Source organism: Monopterus albus, unplaced genomic scaffold, assembly GCF_001952655.1.
Source record: "Monopterus albus unplaced genomic scaffold, M_albus_1.0 scaffold51.1, whole genome shotgun sequence".
NCBI classification, from domain to species: Eukaryota; Metazoa; Chordata; class Actinopteri; order Synbranchiformes; family Synbranchidae; genus Monopterus; species Monopterus albus.
Window position 1 is genome coordinate 4,078,087 of NW_018127931.1, and position 13,057 is coordinate 4,091,143.

The 13,057-nt window shown below is 44.6% G+C and overlaps 1 protein-coding gene across 1 annotated transcript in view; it reads left to right on the top strand.

Moving 5' to 3' along the window:
* The first annotated feature begins 5,547 nt into the window (after positions 1–5,547).
* The window catches only part of ctc1 (CTS telomere maintenance complex component 1), a 14,383-nt gene continuing 6,873 nt past the window's right edge, over positions 5,548–13,057 (top strand). The window contains exons 1-12 of the mRNA XM_020601490.1: positions 5,548–5,752; positions 6,493–6,586; positions 6,950–7,046; positions 7,165–7,387; positions 8,615–8,847; positions 8,920–9,049; positions 9,139–9,447; positions 9,546–9,668; positions 9,812–10,041; positions 10,226–10,367; positions 12,388–12,602; positions 12,949–13,049. Coding sequence (XP_020457146.1) covers positions 5,699–5,752; positions 6,493–6,586; positions 6,950–7,046; positions 7,165–7,387; positions 8,615–8,847; positions 8,920–9,049; positions 9,139–9,447; positions 9,546–9,668; positions 9,812–10,041; positions 10,226–10,367; positions 12,388–12,602; positions 12,949–13,049 — 1,951 coding nt within the window. The 5' untranslated portion in view covers positions 5,548–5,698. The remainder of the gene's footprint in view (positions 5,753–6,492; positions 6,587–6,949; positions 7,047–7,164; positions 7,388–8,614; positions 8,848–8,919; positions 9,050–9,138; positions 9,448–9,545; positions 9,669–9,811; positions 10,042–10,225; positions 10,368–12,387; positions 12,603–12,948; positions 13,050–13,057) is intronic.

The window sequence follows — 13,057 nt, forward strand, 5'->3', positions numbered from 1 at the left end:
ATACCAGACAGGACCCCAGGTGCAGGCTGTGCAAAGATGCCCCTGAGACAATCCAGCACATAACAGCGGGGTGCAAGATGCTAGCAGGCAGGGCATACATGGAACACCATAACCAAGTGGCCGGCATAGTGTACAGAAACATCTGTGCCGAATCCCAAAGTCAAAATGGGATACACCTCCAAAGGTGGTTGAGAATGACCAAGCTAAGATCCTCTGGGACTTCCAGATACAAACTGACAAACTGGTAATGGCCAACCAACCGGACATAGTAGTGGTGGACAAACAGAAGAAGAAGGCGGCCGTAGTGATAAATGTAGCTACCCCAAGCAATAGCAACATCAGGAAGAAGGAACATGAGAAGCTTGAGAAATACCAAGGGCTGAAAGAAGAACTCGCAAAGATGTGGAAGGTGAAGGCACAAGTGGTCCCTGTGGTAATAGGAACATTGGGGGCTGTGACTTCTAAACTAGGAGAGTGGCTCCAACAGATCCCAGGAACAACATCTGAGATCTCTGTCCAGAAGAGTGCAGTCCTAGGAACAGCTAAGATACTGTGCAGGACCCTCAAGATCCCAGGCCTCTAGTAGAGGAACCGAGCTGGTAGTAGGAGCTGAAGGAAGAAAAGACCACCCCGAAGTGGTGGGGGGAGTGGGGAATGTTTTTTATATATAAACATTTTTATTTGGCTAAAATCCAACATGTTCCACAGGTGACTGGACGAAAGCTGTTACGTATTTTTAGTCAGATAGACATTGGTTAGACACTTTGTAGAAATGTTTAGTGTAGACACAATCTAGCTCAGGCTGTTAAATGCTTAGTCATTTTTAAGGGTACTCCAGGTTGTTCAGGTTCAAGCTAACTAGATAGAAAGTTGGATTACCGTTAGGAGACAGAATGTTTATTATTATTGTTATGACGCGTTTAACCATAATCATAGTCATAATATTTTCTTATGCTTAATGTCATGTCAGAATGTCTTAGATACACACCACATAATCATCAGACATTCACACATTGATTTTCTTCATGCTTTGACTACTGCTATGGCCAGCTGCAAAGCTAGAACCGGGAGGCGTCACGGTTTGGCATCCCTGTGTAGTATGGGGCTAGCCCGAAGTGATATAATGTATAGGCCTGTTATGGTTCAGGGCTTTTCATCTTTCAGCTGCCTGCGTGCATGTTGGAGGTGCAAAGACTCCTGAGCATGTAATGTTAATTTTTACCTGTGTTCATTGAATAAATCAGCACTGTTTTGAAGTTCCTCAGACTGCTTCGTCTCTGGGTCCAACACTGTAAACAAATTTGGGTGGAATGACCCTTTAACTTATATATCTGGTTTACAACAGAATCACAATTTAACCTCTTGAAATGTTTAAATACATCTTATTAAATTCATATTTTAACCTCAGAGACGCAAACCTCCTCCGTTGTTCATTACCGATTAACGGTGATATAAGGGCCCCTCAGCATAACTGAGGATGAATAACAAAGCACAGAGAGGGGATCCATTTTCTCCACCGGGCAGTTACAGTACAAGGTGCTCCGATACCGGCTGGACCAAACCTGTGCCTGTTGTGGTATAGGGACAGCCCGCCGGAGCCAGGTTCCTCTAAAGGCTCTATTCTATTATAAAGCCACGTCCGGTTCTTTCAAACCAGGAACTCAGTGAGACGAAGCGGACCACTTGAGTATATAAAAAAAATATAACCGTGCTGGTTTATTCAAAGGGTCACAGGCAAGAATTAACATTACATGTCCAGGCATCTTCCACCCCCAAAGCTGCTCGCAGAGGGACATGTCCGAACAGTAAACCTCAGAAGATATTATGATTAAGATTACGGCTGAGCATAGCATGCTACTAGCAATATTCATCCTGTCTGCACACTCTGCAATCTAGTTGACCTTGGCCTAGATGCAGCCTGCAGAACTCATGACAATGAACTGAGCACCCAACAGCCTGAGCATAGACAGCCTGTCTCCACTAAACATTTGCTAATACAACAGATGTCTAACAAATATCTATCTGACTAAGAAATTACCTAACACCTCCTCTCCGGCTGTAAGTGAAGCTTATGAGCCGTAGATATGCACGAAACGCGGAGCTAGCCATGTCTTCTACAGTTAGCCTAGCCATGCTAACAGACTAACCTCGACAGAACAATGGGCCACCATTTGCTTCCCGCCCTCTGCAGAGCTAGCCTCCCCATCCCCCTCTGCTAGCAACAGCCTAACCGGCTAGCAGCTAAATAAAAAGGTAATTCAACCAGAGACGTTAAACCACCACGTGAGACTTTCAATATGTACATTTTATCTTTAACCCTGGCGCCAGTTTTACACCAAAGGGCCACATCTGCAATGGAAATATGGAATTGTACGTCTCTCTGAGTTTCACTGGTTAAGAGTAACTGGGAAATATCTTTCAAGTCGGAGATATATTAAGGAAGCTATTTTTGTAAAAAATAGAACACCCCTCACTAAATAGGGGTGGTGGACTAAGACACAACTTGTCATCCATCTACAATCCTGTTTTGAGATCTCTGCCCAAAGATGCCCACCAGGACAATTAGCGTCAGTCGACAGAGGAGGATTCAAAGACAGGTAACGACTTTCACCAATACTGGGCTATAACGACTCAGTCGTTAGGGGACATTGTTGGGCTTCAAAGGACTGAAACACCACCGAGGGGGATAAATATCTCTGTTCTTTGGAGATGAAGCAATGACTGCAGCCATTGGTTCACTCTCAAACAGGTTCGAACTCGAGGTGAGCAACGCCCCCATTGGTCATTAATATTCAGGGGGCAGTACAAGAGAAGCCAATCTGGGTAGAACACGTCTCATCACTCACCTGTGATTGGTTCACAGGGCTGCAAGTCAAACCTCGTTACTACACAGCTCCGCTCCGCCCACCCAACAGCGCCAGCAGGGCAAGAATTCTGCTCACAACAGGGTGGGGCTAGTATTACTCGAATTGGTCAGAATTGGTGTATATTAAAGCAACTGTCCAATTGGCGAAGAGTCAGAGGCGGGCCCACAGAGCAGCAGTACCAGGGATGAAGATGGAGATGTTTAGCATCTTTTGGTTTTTATTTTTATCTGCAATGATTACTCAATTAGTCCATCAGCAAATATGATTTAGGGACTACTGGTCAAACATACATACAAAATGAACACTAACCCTCTGAGCGACTGGAAATTGCAGTTTTTCTGCATTTTCTAAGATGTAAATGTTAAGAAATTGGCAGATTAAACAATAAAATTATGTTCGTTTAAGTGCCCATGGCATGCCCATTTCCAGCCAATTTATGTTTAATCTTGGGTACCTCTAGATTAGCTTTGCACCCCTCATAACTCAATAGTCTGTAATTATTTCAGAATGATAAAACTAGAGAGCCTCTTCCTGAAAATTAGAGGACAGTTTGCGCACAACTCCTGCTGCCGGTGTTGAAATCCGTTTCCCCATCAAGATGCATTTACCCCAACATTATCCTAACCACAACCACTGAGAGGGGCTCTACATGAAAGTTTTGAACAGGGGAAAGATCGACAGGGACACACACAAAAAAATACAGACAGATAAGCTGTGTGTTCAACAATGACAATACCTCTCAAATCCTTCCTGACATGTTCGAACCAGAATATGAAAGTGGACAGCAGGAGGAACTGCAGCAGCATTAATTAATTTGAATGTCTCCTCCATAGACAGGTAAACAATGGTATATGTACCGATGAAAAGAGATGTGCAACACTCTAAACAAAGTGGTTAACGGAGAAACCCCATATTTTAACTGGCATAATGCAGACATATTAACTTCTCCAGCCTTACAACAATTCTCACTAACGTTACAGAAACAAGGCATTAACAAACCTGTGTTTTTTAAACTTACCGTTAAGTCCCACCGAGTAGTGGAAGCATCGCTCCCTTTTAGGTAGCTCCAAGGTCGGTAAATCCAACCAGTGGTCGTCTTCCCCCACAAGTCCCTCGCATTACAAATCTCTTTTCAATTGTTACATATACTGTTGTTTACCTATGGAGGAGAAAGTCAAATTAATTCATGCTGTTGTTGTTCATGGTGCTGTCCACTTTTACATTCTGGCTCAAACATGTCAGGTAGGATTTGAGGTACTGTCATTGTAAAAAACATAGCTTATTTGTCAGTGTTTTTTTTTTTTCCTCCATCAAGATTCGTTTCCCCTGTTCACACCTCTGTTTCATGTAGGTCAGCTCAAATACAGTAGCAAACTGATCAGATGCTGCTTTGTAAGAGAAATGTAACCCAGATACATGTTCAGACAATATGGCAACATGTTGCTGCTGCTGTCAACTGTGTCAGTGGGACAGAGCAGATGGCGCCAGAACTTAGTGCTGTGAAAAAGTATTTGCCCCCTTCCTGGTTTCTAATTTTATTGCACGTCATATTTAAATGTTTCAGATCATCACACAAATTTAAATTAGACAAAGATTATCCAAGTAAACACAAAATGCAGTCTTCAAGTCATTATTTTATTTGATTTATTAAGGGAAAAAAAGCTATCCGACCCTACATGTGACAAAAAATAAGAAACCAGGAGGCGGGTGAATACTGTTCACAGAACTGTACATGGTCCAGTCTAAAAGCACACTACATATTTCTACTCCTTTACTGACATGTATTTAACTTGTGTTGCTTGAGTATTTGAGAATGTTTTACTTTCATGTGCTTGTTTTCTTCATGCCGGTTTTGTTATGAACACCATTATAGTTAGGACCAGTAACGAGGATAGAGTGGGTAACGATTGTGCAAGAACTTAATGGCATTTGATGATACATGCACAGTATTTAAGGAAACATTATTATCATGGTGTCCTGCGATTATTGGATGCTAGCCTGTATTCCATGGAGTAGAGCCATCTTCTCCTGTGCTCCTGGAGTGGACAACGTGATGTTGAGACAGCGATGAATTATTATATAGAACGAACGTGCACTGAGCTGCACTCTAGAATGTGACTATATTCTTCTGCTGCTAATATGCTGTTGACCTGATTAGGTCTCATACATTTTCATATTTATCTGTCCATATTTTTATATTGACTACAATTTTTGTGTTATGTAAATAATGTCTTTTAAGCCGAGAGCTGCCGGAAGAAATTTCATTGTGCTATGCATAATGACAATAAAGATTCTTGACTTGACTTGAAACTCAATTAAGGTTTGAGTTGGATTTTACAAGATGGTGTTTATGAAATAGTTATCACTCACTACAAGCGCAAATAATCAATAAGGACTTCATTTCGCCACCTCACCACCTTTATCACCAGTTCCCAATGTCTCCAGAATATATGTATGCATGGGTCACAGATTACTTACAGATTTTAAACATTTTTCTTTTTTTTGTAAAAAGACAATCATCAAATAGGTGCCTTCAGTCAATGGTGTGGATCTGTCCTGATTTGCTCTGTGTTTATTCACATCATTTTAGTTTCATTTTGCATAGTGGAGAGGAGTATTGAGGCGTCGTCTATTTATATCCTTTTATATACGGTCTATGGTAGTAAAACACCGAATTGACCCTGCCCGGACACCGTACATTAACAGGAAGCAGATGATTTTGTGAAGGAGCGATTGTTTACATGCTCGAAGTCTGAAATAAGACACCGCTGATCTTTGGTTTAAAAAGAAAAACGAACACCAGATCTCGGTGTTCAGGTGTGACTGACCTGATGTCGTCCTCCGTGCAGCTGTTCCTGGACCAGTTTAAACCCTGCAGTGAAGCCGTGAGTACTCACGTCAGTTTGTAACTATCAGCAGGGACTTCGTTCAGAAATATGTCAGTTTAAGGATAATTACATTATCACCGATAACAGAAAGATGGCAGTAGAAGACTAAAGCCTGGCTTGGAGTTGTGAACAGGTTTTATTAACCTCGGCTTACATGACATCTCAGCATCAAAACTATTAATGTCGGCAGTAAAATAAACACCATATTTTGTTATATTACACAGCCTTATGCTGGTCTACTGCTTACTTATTCATATTTATCTTATTTCACAATGAGCATTCCTTTGTCTGCATTGTTCACTGCCTGTTTATACTGCTTACTTTGCATTGTTTGTTGCTTGTTAATACTGCTTATTTTGTTACATTACACAGCCGTACACAGCCGGTTTACAGTTTACTTGCCCCTTGCATGGGGATATGTACATGCACATTGAGAGCCGATGTACCAGAGTCAAATTCCTCGTGTGTCCGACACACCAGGCCAATAAAGCAGATTCTGAGATATAATGTTAAACTGACAACGTCGCGTAATGAAGGTGCTGATGATTATTTTCCGGCTCTTAGCAGCCCGGTGACATATGACAAGACAAACTACAGACTTACCAGCTCGTCGTTGTGGGTCTGTGCGTTTCAGTAGTTTGTGTTGAGCTGTTAGACGTTGTTCAGTGTGGTTCTGCGGACTGTTCGTGTCTCTGCTGCAGGTTTTATTAATAAACAGGTAAATGTCGGTCCTGCAGGAGTCCATGTGGTTACAGGAGATGTTCAGCTTCATCACACAATACCTGTATCCAGTGTGTCCCGCCCCTCCCACTGCTGAAGAATTATTGACAGGTGAGTCATCCAATCAGCGTCTGTGGTTGTGTCACATTAGAGTACCTGTGGAAAGGTGAATTAATGAGGCTGTGTAATAAAAACAACAGACATGAACAGTTTCATCCAGGTCAGATACAGAAGGAATGTATCAGTCTGTTTATGGCTCCGTTCATTTGCAGTTGTATTTGTGTTTGTCGCTACTAAAACAAATAAAACAGCACAGAGTGGGTCAGAGAGTCGCAGGCTACATGTACAACACCTGTTTAGACATGGCATTCGAAAACTACATGCAGTAGATTGTGTTCACAAAAGTCAGAGGTCACAGTGACTGCTGTCATCATCAGGTGTTAGTCCAGATGTTTAGTGATGTTGTGGTTTCAGGTATGCACTCTGATCACTGTGTGTCTCTGAGTGTGTGTGTGGTGAAGAAGATCCAGGAGAACATGACCGTCACACACACCTTACCTGTCAGCTACAGGTACGACTGCAGGTCACTGCTACCTGTCTACTTTCACTTTTTTAATGCTTAAACCTGTACAGTGTCTGTAGTTTTGTCTCTGACCTCTGACCCCTCCTGTCCCTGTCCTTGTCTCCAGGCCGGTGTCTGTGTCTGAGCTGGTCTCCAGGCAGCACCTGGCCTGTGTCAGTCACTTGTCCTGGACCACCAGTCAACAGCGAGCATGGGCAAGGGAGGCTGAGCTCTCTCTGTCAGGTCACCGGGCTCTGCCGCGGGTCAACCTACTGCTTATTGGCTGTCTGAGAGCAGGGCGGGGCGGAGAGTGGAGACTGATGGACAGCAGTGGGAGCATCAGGTGTGAGGTGAGTCTGAAGGCGGAGCTTGATCTGATATAATGCCCACGTGGTCAACAATATTCTCATGGGATTGAGGCGGCTGCAAGTTTTTGGAGCCTGATGCCGCAGTTGCTCTTCACCAACTGCAGGATCTCAGGGCATGATGGGAAACACCTGGTTCTCACCCGATCTGAGAGCTGATTGGTTGATATGCTGGATCAACAACATGAAGTTTCATAGAAATGCATCATTTCTTGTATAATGGTTAGAGCCATTGGTTGAGTTGGCGCCGCAGATGGCTGCCATCAGTTCTGTACTGGAAACAAATTCCTTGTGTGTAACATACTTGGCCAATAAAGGTGATTATCCTTATGCTTATCCTAATCACAGCAACTGTGATTTTATTAGTTGGTCTTTGCACTATGAAGGTTTATTCTGTTAGCAGAGTAAAAGTGTGGCTGACAGTGACGTTTATCAGAGAAGCTAAACACAGTCAGTACAGGACAGGACATGTCCTGTACCAACACAGGTCACCATGTTCTCACTCTCAAGGACGTCATTAAATCAGCAGCTGTTTAGACCCTGAGGAGAAGCTAATCACATAATAATCACCTTTATTTGGCCAAGTATGTTACACACACACAAGGCATTTGTTTCCAGTACAAAACCGAGGCAGCCATCTGTGGCACTAACTCACACCGATGGCTCTAACCATTGGGGGCAACTTGGGGGTTCAGTGTCTTGCCCAAAGACACTTTGACATGTGGACTACAGGCTTCTGTGGCCCACCGACCCTCCGGTTGGGAGACAACTGCTCTACTCTCTGAACCAGAGTCGCTGACAGTTTGATTTGATGGCATTTTATTAAGTCAGGATCAGGATGTGAGTTTCTGTGACTTCCATTACAGACTGAAGGCTGGTGGACAGCTCAAACTGTCCGTCTTGACTGCTGCGCCACCTGCACTCGTCCCCTTACCAGGAGAGGTGCAGTGTAGCTCAAATGAGCCTACGGTCAGGCTAACAATAGCTCAGAGCATATCAGTCCTGACTTCAGGAGCGAGTCTTTAAGTAGCTCCTCAGTCTGAGGCATCACAGGTCCAGAGGATCCAGAGTCAGTCTTTATTCCACATGTAGCAGACACAGCTGTGACCTCCTCAGAGTGTGAAGGAGTTTGAAACCCTCCTGTCACCCTGTCTGCTCTGCTGTCTTTTCTCACCTGCAGCTGCACAGTGTAACACCTGTGTCTCTCTGCAGGTCCTGTCTCCCTCTCCTCTGTGGCTGAATCATCCTGTCTTACTCCCGTGCTGGAACTACATCCCCCACAGTGCCTCAGGGCAGGATGAGGCCGGAGGCTGGGTGGAACTGATTGGTTCTCCTGTGCCGCTCTGTCCTGGTTCTGAGCAGGGATTGGCCACTGGTGCTGGAGGAGGGGCGGGGCTTAGCAAAGTATTCGGGGTTAGAGAGGCTGCAGGTGTTCTGCAGCACAGGTGGGTCATCACCTGTCTGTCTGTGCTCTGTCTGACCTGTCTCTCCCTGACTAACCCGTCTCTCTGTCTCAGGGTCAGAGGGCAACGGGTGGCGGTCTGTGGACAGGTGGGTTCAGTGTGCCCTCTGTTGGTCGTGGCAGGAACAACCTTCTTCTGCTTCACACTGACAGGCGAAAGATGCATGCTACCTGTGCTCGTAAAGGTACGACACCTGTCTGTCTGAGTAACCCGCCTGTCTATCTTTCACCTGAATGTCTTTGACCCATCTGTCTCTGACCTGTCTGCCTACAGGAGGGCAGCAGGCTGTGGTGGTCTCAGTTTCTGTGTGTCGGTCAGAGTGTGTGTGTGTCGGCGCTGCGTGTGTGTGTCCTGCGAGGCTGGAGAGGAAATAACATCCTGTGTGTGACTGACCAATCAGAGATACACACAGACTACACACTGGAACCCACACTTGTGGACCACACACACACGAGGTCACATTCGGACACGCCCCCTGAGATAATGATGTCACACGATGATAACTATGAGGAGGCAGAGCCCGAGAGAGACTTCATCCAATCAGGTGTCAGGATCAAACAGTCCAAAGTCATCAGTTACCAGGTGAGATAGGAGACTGAGCTCTGATTGGCTGTCAGAATGTTTCAGTTTTACCTGTTGATGTTACCTGAGTGATAAGCCCTGTCCATCTCTTCTGATAGGGCATGGTGACTGAGGTGGTGAGTGAGGGGGCGGGGCTGTACGTGATTGACAGGAAGGTGGGTCTTTGCCTGGCCTATCAGCCGACTCTGAGGAGGAGACTGAGAGCAGGAGACTGTGTGGAGGTGAGTCAGAGCACAGGTGTGATCTCTGTTGTTCCCTTATTGGTCAGTGTCATATTACATCATATTTTTTCAGTATATAAATGTACACGGGTGAGTTGTAACATTAATTTGTTAAGGAAGTTGTCTTGGACGTCCTCCTGCAGCTCCATCATGTCCACTTCCTGTACCGGCCCTGTCCTGAGTTTCCTCCCAGCATGCTCTGCACCTGTCTGCGCTCCAGCATCAGGGTCACCTCTTTCAGCAGGGTAGGGGGATCTCCACCTGATTCCACCTGTTCCAATGATGGAGTGCTGCCACGGTTACTGCTAGACAAAAACATGGGCGTGTCTGAGTACCTGTGGGCGTGTCACCTGAGGTCACAGCTGTCACACAGGTGAGTCCACAGGTGGAGGAGGGTGGATGCTATTAAACACAGCCTGGGTCTGAAATTATTTTCAGTTCATGTTTATACAGTAGAAGCTGATTTGTTCTGTTTGCTGTGATGAAGGAGGATTTACTGCAGGATTAGACTGAGACAGGTGTTCCTAATAAACTGACCAGAGTGTCTCTGTCTCCAGTCTGGTCCCCAGTGTGTTAAAGCAACAGTGTGTGTGTGTGTTGTCCTGGAAGCTGATGGAGTTAGTGTGGAGACGAGGAAGAGGAAGGAGAGATATTTACTCTGAGATGCTGGACGAGCCTCATACCTGTCCCCTGACCCAGGTAGATACACCTGTCTTGGGCAGTCCAGTGTCCTCTGTGTCACTATGGTCCGGCCTCTTAGCATGTCTTCAAAATGGCATCCATGTGTATCTACAGTGCCTTGCGAAAGTATTCGGCCCCCTTGAACTTTGCGACCTTTTGCCACATTTCAGGCTTCAAACATAAAGATATAAAACTGTAATTTTTTGTGAAGAATCAACAACAAGTGGGACACAATCATGAAGTGGAACGAAATTTATTGGATATTTCAAACGTTTTTAACAAATAAAAAACTGAAAAATTGGCCGTGCAAAATTATTCAGCCCCCTTAAGTTAATACTTTGTAGCGCCACCTTTTGCTGCGATTACAGCTGTAAGTCACTTGGGGTATGTCTCTATCAGTTTTGCACATCAAGAGACTGAAATTTTTGCCCATTCCGCCTTGCAAAACAGCTCGAGCTCAGTGAGGTTGGATAGAGAGCGTTTGTGAACAGCAGTTTTCAGTTCTTTCCACAGATTCACGATTGGATTCAGGTCTGGACTTTGACTTGGCCATTCTAACACCTGGATATGTTTATTTGTGAACCATTCCATTGTAGAATTTGCTTTATGTTTTGGATCATTGTCTTGTTGGAAGACAAATCTCCGTCCCAGTCTCAGGTCTTTTGCAGACTCCATCAGGTTTCCTTCCAGAATGGTCCTGTATTTGGCTCCATCCATCTTCCCATCAATTTTAACCACCTTCCCTGTCCCTGCTGAAGAAAAGCAGGCCCAAACCAGGATGCTGCCACCACCATGTTTGACAGTGGGGATGGTGTGTTCAGGGTGATGAGCTGTGTTGCTTTTACGCCAAACATAACATTTTGCATTGTTGCCAAAAAGTTCGATTTTGGTTTCATCTGACCAGAGCACCTTCTTCCACATGTTTGGTGCGTCTCCCAGGTGGCTTGTGGCAAACTTTAAACGACACTTTTTATGGATATCTTTAAGAAATGGCTTTCTTCTTGCCACTCTTCCATAAAGGCCAGATTTGTGCAGTATACGACTGATTGTTGTCCTATGGACAGAGTCTCCCACCTCAGCTGTAGATCTCTGCAGTTCATCCAGAGTGATCATGGGCCTCTTGGCTGCATCTCTGATCAGTCTTCTCCTTGTATGAGCTGAAAGTTTAGAGGGACGGCCAGGTCTTGGTAGATTTGCAGTGGTCTGATACTCCTTCCATTTCAATATTATCGCTTGCACAGTGCTCCTTGGGATGTTTAAAGCTTGGGAAATCTTTTTGTATCCAAATCCGGCTTTAAACTTCTCCACAACAGTATCTCGGACCTGCCTGGTGTGTTCCTTGTTCTTCATGATGCTCTCTGCGCTTTAAACAGACCTCTGAGACTATCACAGTGCAGGTGCATTTATACGGAGACTTGATTACACACAGGTGGATTCTATTTATCATCATTAGTCATTTAGGTCAACATTGGATCATTCAGAGATCCTCACTGAACTTCTGGAGAGAGTTTGCTGCACTGAAAGTAAAGGGGCTGAATAATTTTGCACGCCCAATTATTCAGTTTTTTATTTGTTAAAAAAGTTTGAAATATCCAATAAATTTCGTTCCACTTCATGATTGTGTCCCACTTGTTGTTGATTCTTCACAAAAAATTACAGTTTTATATCTTTATGTTTGAAGCCTGAAATGTGGCAAAAGGTCGCAAAGTTCAAGGGGGCCAAATACTTTCGCAAGGCACTGTACATCCTGATGTCTCTGTGTCTCTACATTCCGATGTCTCTATCTCTACATTCCGATGTGTCTATCTCTATATTCTGGTGTTTCTACATTCTGGTGTCTCTACATTCCGTTGTCTCTACATTCCGATGTCGCTGTGTCTCTACATCCTGATGTCTCTGTGTCTCTACATTCTGATGTCCCTGTGTCTCTACATCCTGATGTCTCTGTGTCTCTACATCCTGATGTCTCTGTGTCTGTACATTCCAATGTATGTGTCTCTACATTCTGATGTCTCTACATTCCGATGTGTCTCTACAGTACAGTGTCCACCCTGTGGTCCATCAGTACATAAGTCTCTCAGAGCTCAGTCAGTCTCTCCTGTCAGAGTCCTGGTCTTCAGTCTGTCTGAGCTCCCTGCTGCCTTCTGGTGGATCCAGTCTGACCAGTTCTCAGATAAACACAGCTTTGTCCTGGTCCCTCAGGACTTTGACCTCTGACCCTCACAACAACCCCCAGACCAAAGAGACACTCAGGTAAACTCTGACTTCTGACCTGAGGAACCATAAGGTGATTGATCTGGTGATAGAACCCTCTCACACGAGACAACAACCGATTGGGCCAATGTTCAGCATGATTCTATCACAGGACTGACACAGACAACAACACACTCCCACATCATTAGACCACATATTCAGAAAAATAAATGTTTTTCTGTAGCAACAAAATAATAAGAGAAACACATTTGGCCAACATATTATGGAGTAGCAGCAGTGAAAAAACATGCAGTATAAATTCTTTATAATCCATGTGATACACATTCGTATACTGATGATACCTACTATATAACAGGTGTTAACAGTTACCGTCCCTCTGCGACAGACGGCGCCCCCTGCTGCTGGTCGGGGTGTTGGAGCTTTCGTCTCTGACATCTGAACACAAACACACTCTGCAGATCAGAGACTCTACAGGAGCTGTGGCCTGTGTTGTC